This window comes from Pezoporus flaviventris, unplaced genomic scaffold (assembly GCF_033815535.1).
Source record: "Pezoporus flaviventris isolate CSIRO_AGI_PZ_B2104156 unplaced genomic scaffold, CSIRO_AGI_Pfla_v1 ptg000007l, whole genome shotgun sequence".
NCBI lineage: Eukaryota > Metazoa > Chordata > Aves > Psittaciformes > Psittacidae > Pezoporus > Pezoporus flaviventris.
Window position 1 is genome coordinate 31,323,903 of NW_026892555.1, and position 17,266 is coordinate 31,341,168.

Below are 17,266 nucleotides of genomic sequence, written 5' to 3' on the forward strand. Positions count from 1 at the left end.
CTCATTGAAGCTTTTTTTGTAAGAGAAGCCTATATGAGATTATCTAGCACCCTGTCCAATCACATCCTGAAAATCTCCAGTAATGGAGACTTCACCACGTCCCTGGAAAGGTTGTTCTAGTGTTTGATTGTTCTCACTGCAGAAAATTTTTTTCTTACATGAAGATGAAATGTCTCCTGGTGCAACTTGTACCCATTAATGACCTGATGAACATGATGATGTAACACTATATCCCTATTGTCCTGAGAGCCAACAGACACACATGCTTTTACTCCTACAAGAGTCCAGCGTGCCTCTCTCATATTCACATAATCCTAGAAAATCCTGGGTCTGAACAAGAAAATTTGTAGTCAGATATGTTCCCCCTAGAAGGGATCTTCAGAGACAAAATAATTCATTTTCCTAATTTCAAGATGATTTTTTTTAAAAGGGATGAATGCCACCTTCTTCCTCATTTCACAGCTGATTTGTGACACTACTACACCTTCCAAGTCTCTCCTCAGGACTGAACTCATCCTACAGACTGATCTGATCAAGAATAAAACGAGGACCTAAAGTCTTTACTTTTCCATCATGCTAATGTAACCTCTTGGTCTTTAAGGCCATATACAAAGAGTGTATCTTTGTATATGCTTGGCATAGTAGGAACTATTCTCTCCCACTACAATATACCAAATAATAATAAGTAGAATAATCTTGTGTGCATACGCAAGATGATGTTTTAGGCCACGAATATACCATCTGAAAAGAACTTGGTGGCAGCAAGAGCTGAGGATATGATTCTGTTTAAGACAGCTTTTATTCCTGTATTGGATATACCAGTTGGACATGATTAAGGACTAACTCAAACAAGCACAATAAGCAAGTTCAAAGAATTACTAAGGAGGCAAAGATAAGTATATTTTTCAGATTTCATAGGTATGAAGGTAGGAAGATCCATTACATTCACCTAGTCTGCCCAGACATGAAATATGTGCCAAAGACTATCACCCAGTAATTCCTGCATCAATTCTTTACAGACAGTTCCACCCTAAGCAAGATGCTGATAAAGGATGAGATTATAAAACATTTGGGGATGTATAAATCAGTCAGCATGAAATCGTAAAGGTGGCAGTTAAATTCTATGTAAGTAAGTAAGAGGTGCAAGAATGCAGAATCAATGACCATGACTTATCTGAGGCGCAGAAAAGGACTGGAGACTGTTCCATTCAGCAATTGATTGGACAGGGAAAAAAAAAAAAAAAAAGAAAAGAAAAAGAAAATTAAGTAATTAAGTTCAGATGAGATAAAATTTAAAAGTGAGATGTGAATAGACTTTGCAGTTGGAGCACTTCTGTTTGAAATATTTATCATGTCTAAGGATATTAAAAATGGGATTTTCAAAAGAATCTAAGGAAGTGAGTGTCCACACCCCTTGGAATGTAATGGATTTGGACAATTTTTTCCCTAATGTTTTATGGGAAAGCCAGCCTCAAGGATAGCTAGATGCCACCAGCTGCCTGAGACAGCAAGTGATTTAAAAGCAGTAAGAACCATAAAGCTTTATTAAGAAAGGTGCCTAGGACATATTGTCCTCGACAAAGTAGAACTTTTTTCTTACTGACTTTAAGAACGTATTCTATTACCGATTCTTTCATTGGGAAGAGAAAGCTGGATACATCTTGGAAGTAGAAAATAAGTAGTTTTAATGATTACATTTAAGACAGTAAGAAAGTGAAAAGTACTTAACTTTCCAAAAAATGATCTTTAAACATTTAAACATAAACATTTAAACATAAAGTCATTAAACAATTTGATCTCAGTACCTGACGGGAGAGTGTCTCAGCTTGTGACAGTGTGCTAATAGAGGGGATGTTGCAGCCATCAAAAGTGTTTCTTCTTGTACTTATCCTGTCCCGTTCATTTTGTACAGCTGGAAAAGAATAATCATCTCATTTATTGACTTTTAGACATTGACACACAATATAATTTCATAATTTTACTAAATAACTATAAGAATTGAAAGGTGTGACATTCAAGAAACCCCTTTGTTTAGCTCTAAGTAATGAGGAAGGGTGAGAATACAAGATTATGGTCTTTATCTGGCCAGTTGGTCTATACAAACTATGTATAACTAATTGTAAATAGATATTGAATTATCAGAACTTTCGTGACCAGCTGTATTATAGAAAAACCTCTTTCTTCCTTTGAACTTGAACACATGCTGTCAGTTTTGTTATTTTAAACATTTTTTTTATTTTAAACAATTTGACCTGCTCAACAGGTCAAGTTGTACACCGACACCACTGACAAAATGTCTCAGTCAGAGGACTGGACTGAGGTATGTCCATCATATTTGAGAAATCATGGCAGTCAGATGAAATTCCCGATGACTGGGAAAAGGGTAATATAACCCCCATCTTCAAGAAGGGGAAAATGGATGACCCAGGGAACTACAGACCAGTCAATTTCACCTCTGTGCCTGGCAAAACCTTGGAGAAGATTCTAGTGTAAAGCATGCTAAGGTAAACGAAAAACAACAAGGTGCTTGGTGACAGCCAGCATGGCTTCACTAAGGGGAAGTCTTGACTGACCAATTTGGCGGCCTTCTATGGTGGGGCTACAGAACTGATGGACAGGGATAGAGCAGTTGATGTCATTTACCTGGACTTGTGCAAAGTGTTCAACACTGTCCCACACAACATCCTTGTCTCTAAATTGGAGAGACATCAATTTGATGGATGGACCACTCAGTAGATAAAAAACTGGCTGGATGGCCGCATGCAAGGAGTTGTGGTCAATGGCTCAATGTCCAGTTGGAGACCAGTAATGAGTGGTGTCCCTCAGGGATCAGTGTTGGGACTGGTCTTGTTTAACATCTTTGCCAGTGACATGGACAGTGGGATTGAGTGCACCCTCAGCAAGTCTGCCGATGACACCAGATTCAGAGCAGCCCTACGGAGAAAGACTTGGGGGTGTTGGTTAACATGAGCCGGCAGTGCGCGCTTGCAGCCCAGAAAGCCAACCATATCCTGGGCTGCATCAAAAGGAGCGTGACCAGCAGGTCGAAGGAGGTGATCCTGCCCCTCTACTCTGCTCTCGTGAGACCTCACCTGGAGTATTGTGTACAGTTCTGGTATCCTCAACATTAAAAGGACATGGAACTGTTGGAACAAGTCCAGAGGAGGGCCACGAGGATGATCAGGGGACTGGAGCACCTCCCGTATGAAGACAGGCTGAGAAAGCTGAGGCTGTTCAGCCTGGAGAAGAGAAGGCTGCATGGAGACCTCATAGCAGCCTTCCAGTATCTGAAGGGGGCCTATAGGGATGCTGGGGAGAGACTCCTCATTAGGGACTGTACTGGTAGGACAAGGGGTAACAAGTTAAAACTTAAAGAGGGGAAGTTTAGATTGGATATAAGGAAGAAGTCCTTTGCTGTAAGGGTGGTGAGGCACTGGAATGGGTTTCCCAAAGAAGTTGTGAATGCCCCATCCCTGGCAGTGTTCAAGGCCCGGTTGGACAGAGCCTTGAGTGATATGGTTTAGTCTGAGGTGTCCCTGCCCATGGTAGTGGGGTTGGAAGTTGATGATCTTAAGGTTGTTTCCAGCCCTAACTATTCTATGATTCTATCCTATGTATCATGAAGTCTGAAAGCTCTAATCCTGCTCTCCTGTGAGAACCCCTGAAACACGAATGAATCATGAAACTAAGCCATTAGTAAGATAATTTTCAAACATAAATCTCATCCTCCTCCTCAGTGACACTACATTCTTAACCAGTTTACAGAAGATTAACTAAATAATAAAAACAAATAAATGAAAAAAAAGGCACCAAAAAAGTTTCAGGCCAATAAGTTTTGTCTCGTGGGGTCCAAAAAAAAACGCAGTTGAAAGGGCTTTGGATAAGGAATCCTTTAGCAGCACACACAGGGCTTATGACGCAACAAGGCCAACTTTTGTACTGAAGGAAGAATTAAAAAATTAAAGTATCGATCAGATTTTTTAAAAATCTAGATCAAGTCCAAGTTTAGGCCAAGGAGAAAAGAAAAAAAAAAAAAAAGAATTGCGATGATCAAATCTTTTTATTGCACAAGGAATCTCATGATCTTTTAAGAGCAGCAGCTTTATTTCCAAAGATGTTTGCTATTTTGTGAGAAACAATCTGCATTACAGAATTTAGGAGCAGTACCAAAAGCTTCAATAAAAACGAAAGAAAAAAATCTATTCACTTAATAGTTTTCAGGGTTTATCCCAACAATGCACATAGTTTATTCCAGAGGTGTACTAAGTTTTTGCCAAGGACACTCATTGATGTGCCTTTTATTGAGGTCACAGTAAGAAATGTTGTGCAGTGATAAACACAAAGCAGTAAATGTTCATGAAGACAGAAAACAAAAAATATAACCTTTTTCAAAAGAATGGAAGAAAACCCTATTCACTGAGTTTCAGCAGCTTAAGTACTACATAGGTAATTAAAATAAGTTTGGGCCTGATTAGCATTAGAAAAAATAGTCAGCTCCTCTGACAATCACTGGTAAAGTGCTGGAGCACTTTAAGAATCATAGGGAAATGCTTGTTTTCTCCCGCATATGTATAATTTTGGATTATTAGACTGCATTGTCTGTCTTGCTAAAGCTTTTTTGTCAGTTCAGGCTAAAATTGCCTTAAACAGAGACTCCATGAGGAAGGGGGGATATTTGCTCAAAAGGGGCTTGCATAGCTAAAGCTTTTCTCACCTTTGTCCTGAAGAAACCCATTTGCTAGAAACAAGCTGAGAAACTACCATAAAGACTCTGCTACACTTACACTATGAGACATCCACTGATGGTGTAGAGAGGTATATAACAACACACAAGCAGTAAAATTTACAGTTCAGTGTTTTAAATTATTTTAGCACTGGGAAGCCTTAAATAAACATGGCTTGGATGGAATGAAAAACTAAATTTATATAGGTAGTGAGACCAGAGGAGGCTGTGTGGAGTATATTAGGTTAAAAGTTTTGTGCAGGATACATCTTCACTTCATAAACAAGAGTCAGCAACATGCCTTATGGCAATGTCAGTTAATATCAGTGTTTATTTCTCTGGTTTTGGGCTCCCCAGGACATGGGGAAAGTGAGCAGTGTCCAGCTGAGGGCTATGGAGATGTAACTCACAAGGTACACAAGAGAGAAGCATCTTTGCTTATATAGAAAAGCGAGGACCAAGACAAGAGGCAGGGAGTCTTAATTTCTGTAGTTTACAGGAAATGGGGCCGTTTGAGAGGAGAGGTTCTTCTTAGATGCACAGTGAAAGAAACAGAGGCAATGCGCACTACCCTAATTGCAGTAAAACACATTCTAATCACAAGGAAAAAAGGGTGGTCAAGCACTGGAAAAAGTTGCTGGGAGAAGTTGTGGAATGTCTCCTCTCAAATGAGGGCATAAATCTCGCTGGACAGGGTCCCAACCTACTTGCTTGAATCTAGAAGTTAGACTTAAATGGGGGCTAGAGTAAATTACTTCCGGATGTCCCTTCTGAGCTAAACTATTCTTTAATCCTGGGGCTTGAAAGTCTCTGACGCTTTGCATTTTGCAAAACTCTTAAAGCTGCTGTGGACACACAGGTTTCCCCTTTTCTTCATTTCAGATTGATAATACAATATGTTACTGGTTTTAATGGACCAAATTCCAAAAGGCTAAACTGTATTCAAGAGATTCACAAGCATTAGCAAATGCATTTCATGCATAGGCAGCGTAACACTGTTTAAACTATCCTCATCCAGCTGCAAGGAGAAAATACATTTTACCTCACACCAAAACTTGATCACTAGCAAAGCAGTGCTATAGTATCAATATAAAAGAGCATTAAGAAACAGCTTCCTTTTACTTAGGGAAGCTATGTATAGACAAAAAAATATTATAGACTAGTTACAGCACACGAGAACTGCACACTCACATCGCAGACTGGCCTTCAGGCAGATACACCATGCGCCAAACAGGTAGCAAATTTCGGGATGAACCATTTTTGAGTGCTTATTTGAACCAGATCAGGACGTCTTTTGACTCTATATCGTAATTGCCACTGAAGCAACAGACCCAACAACCTGATACAAAAATCCTCTGATACTCCTACTGCCTTTCTTTCCCTATTGCTCTGCTCCTGTGGTCAACTGGTTCTTCTACTTTGACAGAAGGATCACTGTGACATTGGCAAGTAACAATCTTCCCATATTAAGTCCTAGTGAGATCATAAAAATTTTTAATTAATGTGGATAATTCACTGTCAGCTGCCCCTACTGTTCTCACCACCACTTTTTTGCTTCCCCTGGCTTTAATTGCTTCAAACATTTAAATTTAAGGGAATAACCAGTAAATTTGCATTACTTCAACTCGGTAGAAGCAAAATCCCAGACACAGATTTTTATGATTCAAATCTGGTAAAAATTAAAATCTCACACTTTGAACTTTTCCAGGAGATGGCTCACCACTTAGAAATCAATGAATCTTGGTGCCAGGATTCACAGGTTAAACAGCTGCAAATTCATTTTAAACCCATATATTTGCTAATGCTCAGTGGTGAAAATTAGATGATGCATATTTCACCTCAATACAAGAGCATTTTTCCATCATGAAGTCATTATAGCAGACTTTCCACTGAATTTTTTGCTGGAGTTTTTTAGAATTTCTATTTCATTTTAAAACTAATTCAGGTTATTTCTCTTTTTATATCAAATAATAAATTACTCCATTACCTTCTTTTTTCATTCCTGCTCGAAAACACTTTTTTAAACGACAATATCTGCATTGATTCCTTTTGTCCTTGTCAACAATACATTGCCGGTTAAATCTATCAGAGACAAAAAGAGGTAAACGTATAAAGCATTAATAAAGCAGCATCCTGATTATGAAGAGGAAAAACTAACTAGTCTCGCCTATCATAAAAATGTCTACAAAAACAACTTTCTTCTTCTGTTGTTTTTATTTTTTTTATTAATTATTTTTGAGGGATATTTCATATCTGCTTTGTTTGAAGGAATATACATATATGTATAGACACTTATATGCATTGGAATGGGAAAGCATGGAAGATTTTGGAGTTACATATGTGCATTATTTACACTTCAGCTTATTTGTGAGATGTGTCAGTAACTGGCTGCATCAAATGGTGGTGGTGGAAAAAGGGAGGAGAAACTACAAATCGAAAAAAGAAAGGACCATCAAAGAAGATGCCAAGCATGGCTGGCATGGAAGAACCCTAGCCTAAACAGGAAGTATTAAACTAATGCTAATATTAAACAATGAAGGAAAAGTGTGGCAAACAACATTTCTAGTTACAAGTAATTCTTACAAAAAGTTTTCTCCTATAGTGATTTTCTGAACTCTCAGAGGTGTCTGTATATTTTGTGGACAGCTTAAAACTGATATATTATGGACTTGTGCATGAACAGAGCAATTTGTCAGACATAGTGCACAGACCTGTAGTGTGATAATTTGGGCAGCCAGACACCCAGAAATTAGCAGATAGCCATTCAGACTGACAGGGGGGCCATCTCAACAGACATCTGGAATGTGTAATATTAAGTAGTCTTGAATAAAAGACATTTTTTTCCCATTATAAGATCATAAGAATATACCATAAAACACATGTTCATCAAAAATGCTGGTTAGAATTCAATGAGGAATTAATGAAAATACCCTGACATAGTTCTGAGAAGTCTGAAAGTAATATTTGCTTAAATTCATTAATTTAGTGTCTCTAGATGAACTTTTGAATTACCTGCATGTATAGACATGATTTTTCCGTATACTGCGCCTAAAGAACCCCTTGCATCCATCACAGCTTGAAGCACCATAATGTTTTCCAGTCGCTCGGTCTCCACATATTGCGCAGAGACTACTGACCCCATTGTCAGTGGCATTCATGTTGACAGTGTCTCCTGAACTGTCTGAGGGAGGTAAGAGCAACATATGTAGTTATGGAAAGTACTTTCAACAACCACCCTATGAAAATTTGTACTTAAATGGAGGCGCTTTTTTTTTGCCTTTTCTAATTGCTGCTTATTATTTATATAACACATTATATATGATTACATCTGGTTCCTGTCCAGATCAACACTTTCAGAGTTACAGAGATGTTAACAGAGTTTATGAAGTTCAAAATAGCAAGTAATTTTCTTGACCTCTTTCCAAATGAAAGGGGTTAAAGTGTAACTCTGCATGCATATACGTTCTTTGCTAACATGAAGAGGAACTTTGGCACAAAGCAGTGTTAGCTAGTTAGCTGGCAAAGATCTCTTGCATCGGTTCTTATAGGAGCTGGCAATAACTGGCAACTATCATACAAAAGCACATAGAATCATAGAATAGATAGGGTTAAAAAGGATCTTAAGATCATCTAGTTCCAACATCACTGCAATGGGCAGGGACAGTCATGACAGCAAATAAACAAACAAAAAAAAAAGACAAGACTTTTTTTGGCACAATACTTGATGAACAAAGATTGCATGTTAAGACAACTAAGCGTTATTTCCTTGTACAAATTTTCCAAAGGAACATTGGTGCAGACTTTACTTGCACAAAAGAATATTAGCTATGTGATTAACAGTTAGTCACTGAATATTGTAAACAGTACTGAAGAAATTCACCTGAAATCAAACCAGACATATCTATTCTCCTTTGAGTCACACTGCTGAACTGATTTGTTCAAGGAAATAATTACAAAATAGCTTTTACTGTTATGCTTCTGGTTTTACAAAAGAAAAGCTGTTTGTATCATGCCCTAAATATTTGCAATTTTTCTGTCAGTGAGAGGAAAGAGTGCCACGTTAATTAGTTACTCAAACATGCATTCAAAAGTCAAGTACATGAGTTCAGGAACAGTGGACAGCTCAAAAAATAAAACTGTTCACACTGATACATACTATTATTCAAAAAGTACTACATGCAACTGAAATACATTATTATGCAAATATATTATAAAATGTTCATTGTGTCCCAAAAACCTTATAATTTAAACAGAATTCTTTAGACAAAGAGAGAAGAAAACACAATTTTTTTCTATTTTACAAAAACATAATTGGTAGGAATTATATTCAATATTGACTAAATACAAATGAAAACTTAAAGGTAAGAATTCAGTTCTGTAAATATTTTATTTTAAACCTATATTTTGTCATGACTAGAAAATTAATTTTAAAAATGGATTAGAGAATTACTTTAGCTAGAACAATATAAACCCTTTCTTTTGGAGTTTTGAAATTTCGATTCATAATGATACAGCAGAATAATTAAAAATACAATATGTAAATTTAATGGTGAAATATTTCATAACAATGTAAGTTGGGTGCATGTGTTAGGATATATTTCTCCTTTTTGGCATTATTCAAAACAAAACCTTTGGGAAATTCACATGATTTTTCAAAATTCTTTGACTTCAACAGCACTGCATAATCTGTCTGAATGTAGCTTTTTAAACTTCTCTGAATGTTAGTAATTAATTTAGGCAGCTAAAAAAGACACAAAGGAAAGTTCATAAGAGACAGCTTTCAGTTCCAGATTAGCACTGCAACTGCAAGACAATGTCTGTATAATTCTATAAGAAAATACTTAAGGTAAACTCAAAAGGAAACTCTAAACAGGAAAAGGCTATACCTAATAGCTAATAAATAAAGTATTCACTTACAGTGAATAATCACCAACATCTGATGTAAAACAGCATAACCTCCCTAATCTGCTTTCACATTTTATGTACCATTAACAGATCTAGTCAGCAAAAAAACCCAAACAAATGACCATTGAATTCATCCATATTAGAACCAAAAGCAGAGAAATCATCTAAAAGTTGCATAATCATTGTCGACAGCTTCGGAATCACTTCAGGCATAAAGGTCTGTTTTCTCTTCCTGAATCAATAATCAAAGCTATCTTTCTGTTTACTAAGCTTGCTCTAAAGTGACATCAGAAATTCAGATAAAACTTCAAGCCCAACAATAAAAACAACTTAGAACTTACTTAGGTTCTAATTTAGGCAGTAATATGTGGAAACGCAGAAGCTAAATATTTTTCCTCAAAATCAATAAATATTTGCTCTGCCTTTAAAAAATACCTATTACAGTAGGTCTATGAGTTATACTTTATGATACAATAAAACAATTTGTAAGTATGTTAGAAGATTTGGAAAGCCATTTTAGAGTAGCTTAATTTTCCTGATACTTTTCTTCACTTTAGTAGACTGGTATTTCTTTTTTTGTTGTTGGTTAATACTCAATGGCAGGATGAAATGGTGTGCTTCCGATTTCAAGCCTAACTTACTGATGCAATTTCTCAAAAATGTATTGCATTACAGATTCCACCTAAAGTTAAACTGTTACATTAGCCAAATGCATATAGATTTTCTCAGCTAAACGTTAGCCTTTAGAAAGCCAGTGTGGGTTTGTTTGGTTTGGTTTTCTTTAAAAAAAAAAGAAAACACTAGTTCATATGCACATATTTAGAAAGACTAGTTTAACATTTAAATAGATAAAAAATTAGTCCGACAATTAAAAACTAGGTATCAAGAAACAGTGGCTAATTTTTTTCACAAGTCCCTGGATAATTTTGTGAGTCCTTCCAAATGTTATATATGAAATACACTTTCGTGTCCAAACTGTCAATACTAGTTATTCATTTGTCTTACAGTAAATAGAACAACTGCTGAATACAACATCTTCTTCCTTTGATTAACTGACTGGTGACACTACAGTTCAGTTACTTTACTACAAAACCCCTCTCTTATTTTCCTTAATGTTAAAGAATTATAATGTTATTAACTTAAAATTAGTGATGAAGTCTAAAGGAACAGGTCTGTAGTTTAAAAACAACCCCCAAATGGTTTCTTAATAAAACATTTAGCTAACACCATATAGCATTACTGAACACTTTTTCTGTTAACTGGCTTGATTTTGCATCACAAAGCAAAACTCACCACTGCTGTTATAGAGGATCTGCATAGTTTCAAACTCCAGTGCCGTATATGTCGGATCTAAAACTTCACTGTAGTTTGCCATTTCCATGTCTAGTATTGGTTCTGAGAACCTCATCATTGAATGCAAAGCTAGTGAAAAAGCTGCTCAAATGTATAACAAACACTCCCATTCTGTTTCACAGTGATAGATAATCCAAAGTTAACTATAACTGTGTCACTTACACGCTGTGATGGGAGGAGCTGGAAAACTGCTTCTGCATGCTATATTCTACCTGTGGAGATATGATACAGCGCAAACCTTCCGATAATCTTGGAGTGCTTTATGGAATAACCTTATCAGAAGTTGCACTGGTTCCAGCTCTTGAGTGAACTCAAGGACACACAGGAAGCTTCCTATCTCCTACGCCCTGCTACACATTTTGCTGTCCATGTGGTATAACCAGTCCTAAACAAAAAACTCTGGTTCTTCTATGCAAAGAGACTGTAGGTTCAGATGTCATTTTGCTCTCTCTGTTCAGAACAATAAGGAAGGGTGACAGGATTATGGACTATCCTCATACACAAATCATCCATCATCATATTTTAAAAGACAGATGCAAACCCTCCCATTTTTACAACTGCTAGCATTAACAGTGGCAATGAGTTGGCTGTGTAGGCACACTGAACTGAGGCCTCAAGCAACACAAGCTCTAAAGCAAAGCCAGTGTCTATATCCCCATCACACACTGTGTCGCTGCAATGGCTCTAGGCAGTGGACCTTGCACACTCTCAGAAGGTGGCTTCCTGCTCTAACCTTTCTTCATACAAGATATCATAGCAGCATGTTGTTTTCAAGCACCATTCAGACACACAGGGAAAAAAAGTATCAGTCACTTTCTCTGAAAAGAAGAATATCTGGGTAGGTCATCATTGTTCATCAGCTGGTACATGTGCCCTGTACAAACCCACTTAAAAACACTCCTGTAAAACTGCTTCAACCTATGCAAAAGATAGCTGAATTTCACTTGCTAATCAGGTGCTTTTAAATGTTGGATAGCAGAACTTCAAGTGTTATTACTTCTCAATAAATTCTTTACAGAAACCTACCCTTGACATTGTTGAACAAGTTACATTAAAGTTTACATATATGGGAAAACTGCCCAGTTTATGTTTAATTAACAAGAGCTAGTAGCTGTTTATACATCATTGAAATTCATTTTAATGGAAAGAATGCCTGCAGTTGCTGTTCAGCATAAATACCTGCAAAATGGCACAATGAAACAACTCTCTGATTAAGAGATTGATGACAGACAAGCTACCAATGAAGAAGGAAAATTTACAGGGGAAGACCTAGAAAAAAAGCCCTCTGAAATGCATCCTTCTAATTTCCAAGTCCGCAGAGTAACTTCAGAGTCACAAATAATCCTGTCTCCTTGTGGACACACAGATGCAGTCTCAGGCCAGTCCACCTCCTTACTCCAGTGGATTCCAGTGGCTTAATTATGACAAGATTCTTGTCTAAGTCACAGAGGTATCTCCAAACCAAAGAGCAATTATTATCATGGTACTGCTTTCACAAATTCTCCAGATATTGAAAGCTTTCCACAGGCACTGCTGTCCTTTTCACCTACTGTTATTCCTTTTCCTTTAAACCATTCATCCATTATTATACTCAGTAAGATATCAAAAAACTGAAAAACTTCTTAAAAAAGACAAATCTATAAAGTTCTGCCTCCTTATGAACAGCACTTTTATTAACAACCAATGTAACTACAAATACTTCCTATACACTACAGAAGAAAAATAACATATCAGAATTTTATAATATACTTAAGTTTATCATTGAAATGTTAGAATATTTCATGCCTACGATCATGGAAAATATTCTACTCAGAAAGTATCATTTCACAGTACTAGAAGTACTCAAAGTTGCCTAGTCCTCAACCATAGCTAATACCTTTTTATTTTTCTTAAAGCAGCATATTTAACAAAACTGATACAAAGTTATTTGCTGACAGCTCATATTTGTTTAGGAAATCACAATAACTTCATCATCACAAGAAGGAATAATTTTATACTACTCACTGACTCAGTTTGAAAAGTTTCTTCAGCAGCAGAACTTGTATTTGCTACAACAACATTTTTGAATTTGTATAGTAATTGCTACATAAACAAGTTACTAGCTACATGACAAGCTATACATTGCATTAAATATGTTATTTAAAATAAAATACCAAGGTTTATATGTTAGATTGTCTTTTGTTCCTTAGAGCATACATTTTCATGAGATTTTCTGTAAATAATCTCTGGCTTTTTCACACCAAAATTTTATTCTTTTTCACACCAAAATTTAAAAACAAATCTAAAACTACCTGGATTTTATTTCAAAACCCCAGTCCTGACAACATTCTGGCATATGAGTAAATTTAAAATAAGTCAATGAATGTAAGATGGAAGATATCATCTATGACATGATCAAATCCTGCTGTTCACTCTGCTTTTAGCAGAATTTTTTCAGTGCTGCCAAAACAGGCCCCTCAGTGACTGCTAAAGAGAGGGAATGAATTGACCCTTCATGCTTCTGTCATATAAAAACTCGTTTCAATTGATTTTTTAATATGGAAAAATGTGCACTACAAGAAAGACATTCTTTACGCTTTTTTCATGTTTTGCTAAGGAAACTTCTCATAGTGAAATTTTGCATTCATAAAAATCTGCTTTCTGAGGAATTTTTGGCACGATGTACATCATGGCCAATTAATGTATACTAATGACTACTGTAAAATATTAATATGTTTAATATGTATAATTAACATTTCAGCAGTAGATCAGAATGCAGTCCTGTAATTAGAGCAGCTGAGGAAAGAAGCTAATGATGAGCAGCTTTTGGTCCTATGTCAATCCAAGCTCTGTAATGTCCACTAGTCTTCAGACCCCCACACAGCATATTTCTCTTCAGATTGGATACCTGCACTGTTTTCTAAATTATGAATGACCTCACAGCTTGGAGTATGAGACGTTCATTCAAATTCTAAGTCAATTCATCTACAAATGACAGCCAAGAAGTATCAGACTGAAGTAAGCATAAGTTTTAAAATTGTATAATTACTCAAACTGAGAAACATTCCTTTGAGATAAGCAGTACTATAAACCTGAGTGAGAAATGTTTTTTCAAAATAAATTTTTCAGTAATTGTGAAGAAAGACAAAGCTTCACAATAATGCTTTTGTTGATGTGGCTTGTCATGCTTTTTCTTTAAATCTGATGACTCTACAATCACATGCAGAAAGCATTCCTATTTTATCTTAAGACTATTAACTCTGTAAATTGCTCAGCTGTCCATAATAAATGTAATCATTCTATCTGACTGTGCTATAAAACAGAACAAAAGCTAATAAAATACAGGTCATTTCCATAAAAGTGTTCCTGTAAATAAAAGCAAACCTCAAACTACTATCACTACTGAAAAAGAGTTTTGGTTTTCTTTTTTTTTTTTTTTTTAATAGGTACTAATATATCTTTTTAGCATTCCAGCTCAGTATGAAATGAAGAAATGTAGATCCCCAGAAGAAAGCCTTAATTTAAAGGTATTTTTTTCTTGTTTCCATGTTTTCTGAGTGATTAACACATCTTCACAGTATTTCTTGCTTTGCAAGTACAGTGAATTAAGGTGGACATATTCAGAAGGCATCCTATTTTTGCCAGTAAACTGGCATGTTTGCCCAGTATGTTGATAACACAATTTTCATGTGCCTCCCATCGCATTTGGTGGCACACACCTGAGATAGGGTACGAAGAAAGACTACTAACAAAACCTAATGAAACTGTATGAGCTGAGCCAGAACACCTCCTTATTACAGTAAAAGCAGACAAAGATCTTCACATTGGCCAACAGCAGTGTGCAAATTTCCACACGCCAGCACGGAATCTCATCTTTGGCTTACAGAGACACACCCCCATGAAATACTAGGCTGAGGGTTCCTCAGTCTAGGAAGACTAGTAAGATACCCTCAGCACCATACTATCTAGCAAGATACCCTCAGTGCCAGGGAGAGAACTGACAGTCACCATCACATCAGCTCTGCTGCCACCCACACCCGAGTATTTCATAAATGGTCCATGAGTAATGACTGGGAAATGTTTGCTTGTATTCTAAACCATACAAAATTCTGACATGTTTGACACTAAAGAATTTGTAACACTGTAGTGTTAGTTTACTTGATGGAGATGTCTGGCTTCTTATTTTTTAAATAAAAATGTTAAAGTTGGATCAGATCTAAAAGTTAATGATAAAATCTAAATGTCAACCACCAAACTTCTTAGAAATCTTGGAAAATAGTCATTTGTGCTTAAGACCTAAACATCATGATGGAAACATGGCTATGATCACTTACAACATTAAAACATTACAGCAAGTGTCTTAACACAGCCATTCCATGCCTACCCACACCCCCCCCCCCCCAAAAAAAAAAAAATCAGAGCCAAACAAGAACAAAATTGCCTTTGAACTGGTTAATGTTAAAAGATTTTTCAGAACAATTTGTGAATCATGAGAGCAAATGTACAGCTCAACTGCTTCCAGTAAGATGATCAAAGGCACCATCTCCTACACACTTCTCAAACCCAGCATCAACTATCAGCTTTACTGAGTAAATTTATGGCACTTAGAAGCTTCTATGCCTTTCATTTTGCATCACTTTGTCCTAAAAAAAAATGTGGTCAAATAATACCAGTAAAGCCAGTACCGGAACTGAGTAACAGGTTTTCATGGCACATTTACTAGGCAAGGTGGTAAAATAAGCTGCAACAAATCATGCTAGGTGAAACCTAAGTACAAACCTTTGTGGAAAGTCTAGGCTAAGCCTGTTTCCATTACACACATTTCTAGACACTTAGACCACCTCAGGCATCCTATAAAAATGAGATTCTTACACATATTGAATCTGCACCTTTTTTCATTTGAATTGGTGATTCATTATGTTGAGCACCACTGTATCAAACAGGAAAAATACACAGCTTTCTTTAATAAGTTATGATGAGGGTTGGGTTGGTTTTTTATTTTTTTTCATTTTGGTGTAACAGGGAACAGAACATTATTACAAAGTCTGAATTGTCTTTATATTTATGCTTTGAGCTTCATAAAGTATCCATCTCTAAGAACACCCAGCTACAACCTCAACTACCACGAATATGAATAAATTCAGAAAGCCAGCAACACGCCGGGCTTCTGACTTGTCAAACACTACAGACCCACCCTGTTCAGCAAATTTTTCAAGCTGGAAACAATCCCAAAATAGTTACGAAGATGTCAATGAGTAATCTACATCAGAGTTTCAAAAGTGTGTAAGAGATTTAATACTTCAAGTTCTATGAAATGCATCCACTTGGGTCTTTACCCTATCTGTACTTGAGGGGAAATACCAAAGGATTATGAAAGCTCTAAAATATTTTGAGCCTGAAGAATAGTTGCTGCAGGATAACTCTTAAGATAATTTACACTGGCTAAGGATACAGTCCACTTTCATATCCTCCAGCAGTTTTATTCTAAAAGGATACATGATTTATTCACTTTATATACCACATTGTCACTGAGGTGATATGTTACTAGCATAGCAACAGTAATATAATGGTGTCATATGCAAAGGGAAGATGTTACATCCATGACTTAAGCTCAAGGTAATCAAATCTGTCTGGTTTATCTGATTTTATTTATCACTTATACATGCACAAATACATCAGTGAGTACCTTGAGTAGCACCTCATAAGGTACGAGACGCATTCCAGTTTGCAAACTCTTAGTTGCATTCTCTCTTTAACAGAAAGGTGTGTTTTAAGGATGATTCTCATGCTGCATTCATTCACTGTCTGCACAGATCAAAATTATTAATATCTGCTGCATTTTCCAGACGACCTGTGCATGCTGTCATGGTTTACTGAAATGAGTGGTGTATCTATGTGTGGTGGTTCTGCAGCTGCACTCTCCAGCCCTTGATTACCTACCAGATTCAGGAAGATTTTTGCTATTTTTATTTCACATTATTATTATCATTATTATTATGTTGCACTGAATTTCTTCAACTAAGGAGAGCTGAATTACTCCTATAATAAATGTATGTCAGCATCTAATAACTTTAAAACTCTCCTGAGATTTCTTAGCCTACAACTTAGCATAGGACAGCCTTTCACCAATTAATACCACTGCTGAAGAGCAGGAAATAGTCCAGAAAAAGCCATCTCATAATCAAGAGGTCATACATAGACCATTGTATATAGGTCATCACAAAACATCAACTAGTAGCTGTGCAACTGCACTGATAGAAAGCAGTGTGTCTGGGTAATGAAAGTCAAGGTTGTGATGGTGCCTAC

General features: G+C 36.4%; 1 protein-coding gene across 6 annotated transcripts in view; it reads right to left on the reverse strand.

The window, feature by feature from the left end:
• Positions 1–17,266, reverse strand: part of HNF4G (hepatocyte nuclear factor 4 gamma) — a 62,097-nt gene that overhangs the window by 8,334 nt on the left and 36,497 nt on the right. For 5 of the 6 annotated variants that reach the window (XM_061448262.1, XM_061448257.1, XM_061448260.1 and 2 more), the window contains 3 exons: positions 7,736–7,904; positions 6,711–6,805; positions 1,806–1,912 (listed from right to left, as the gene is read on the reverse strand). In XM_061448262.1, the coding sequence (XP_061304246.1) occupies positions 1,806–1,912; positions 6,711–6,805; positions 7,736–7,881 (348 nt within the window). In that variant the 5' untranslated portion in view covers positions 7,882–7,904. Of the gene's footprint in view, positions 1–1,805; positions 1,913–6,710; positions 6,806–7,735; positions 7,905–10,921; positions 11,131–17,266 lie in introns of those variants that run through there. The other variant, XM_061448256.1, reaches the window with a different exon arrangement.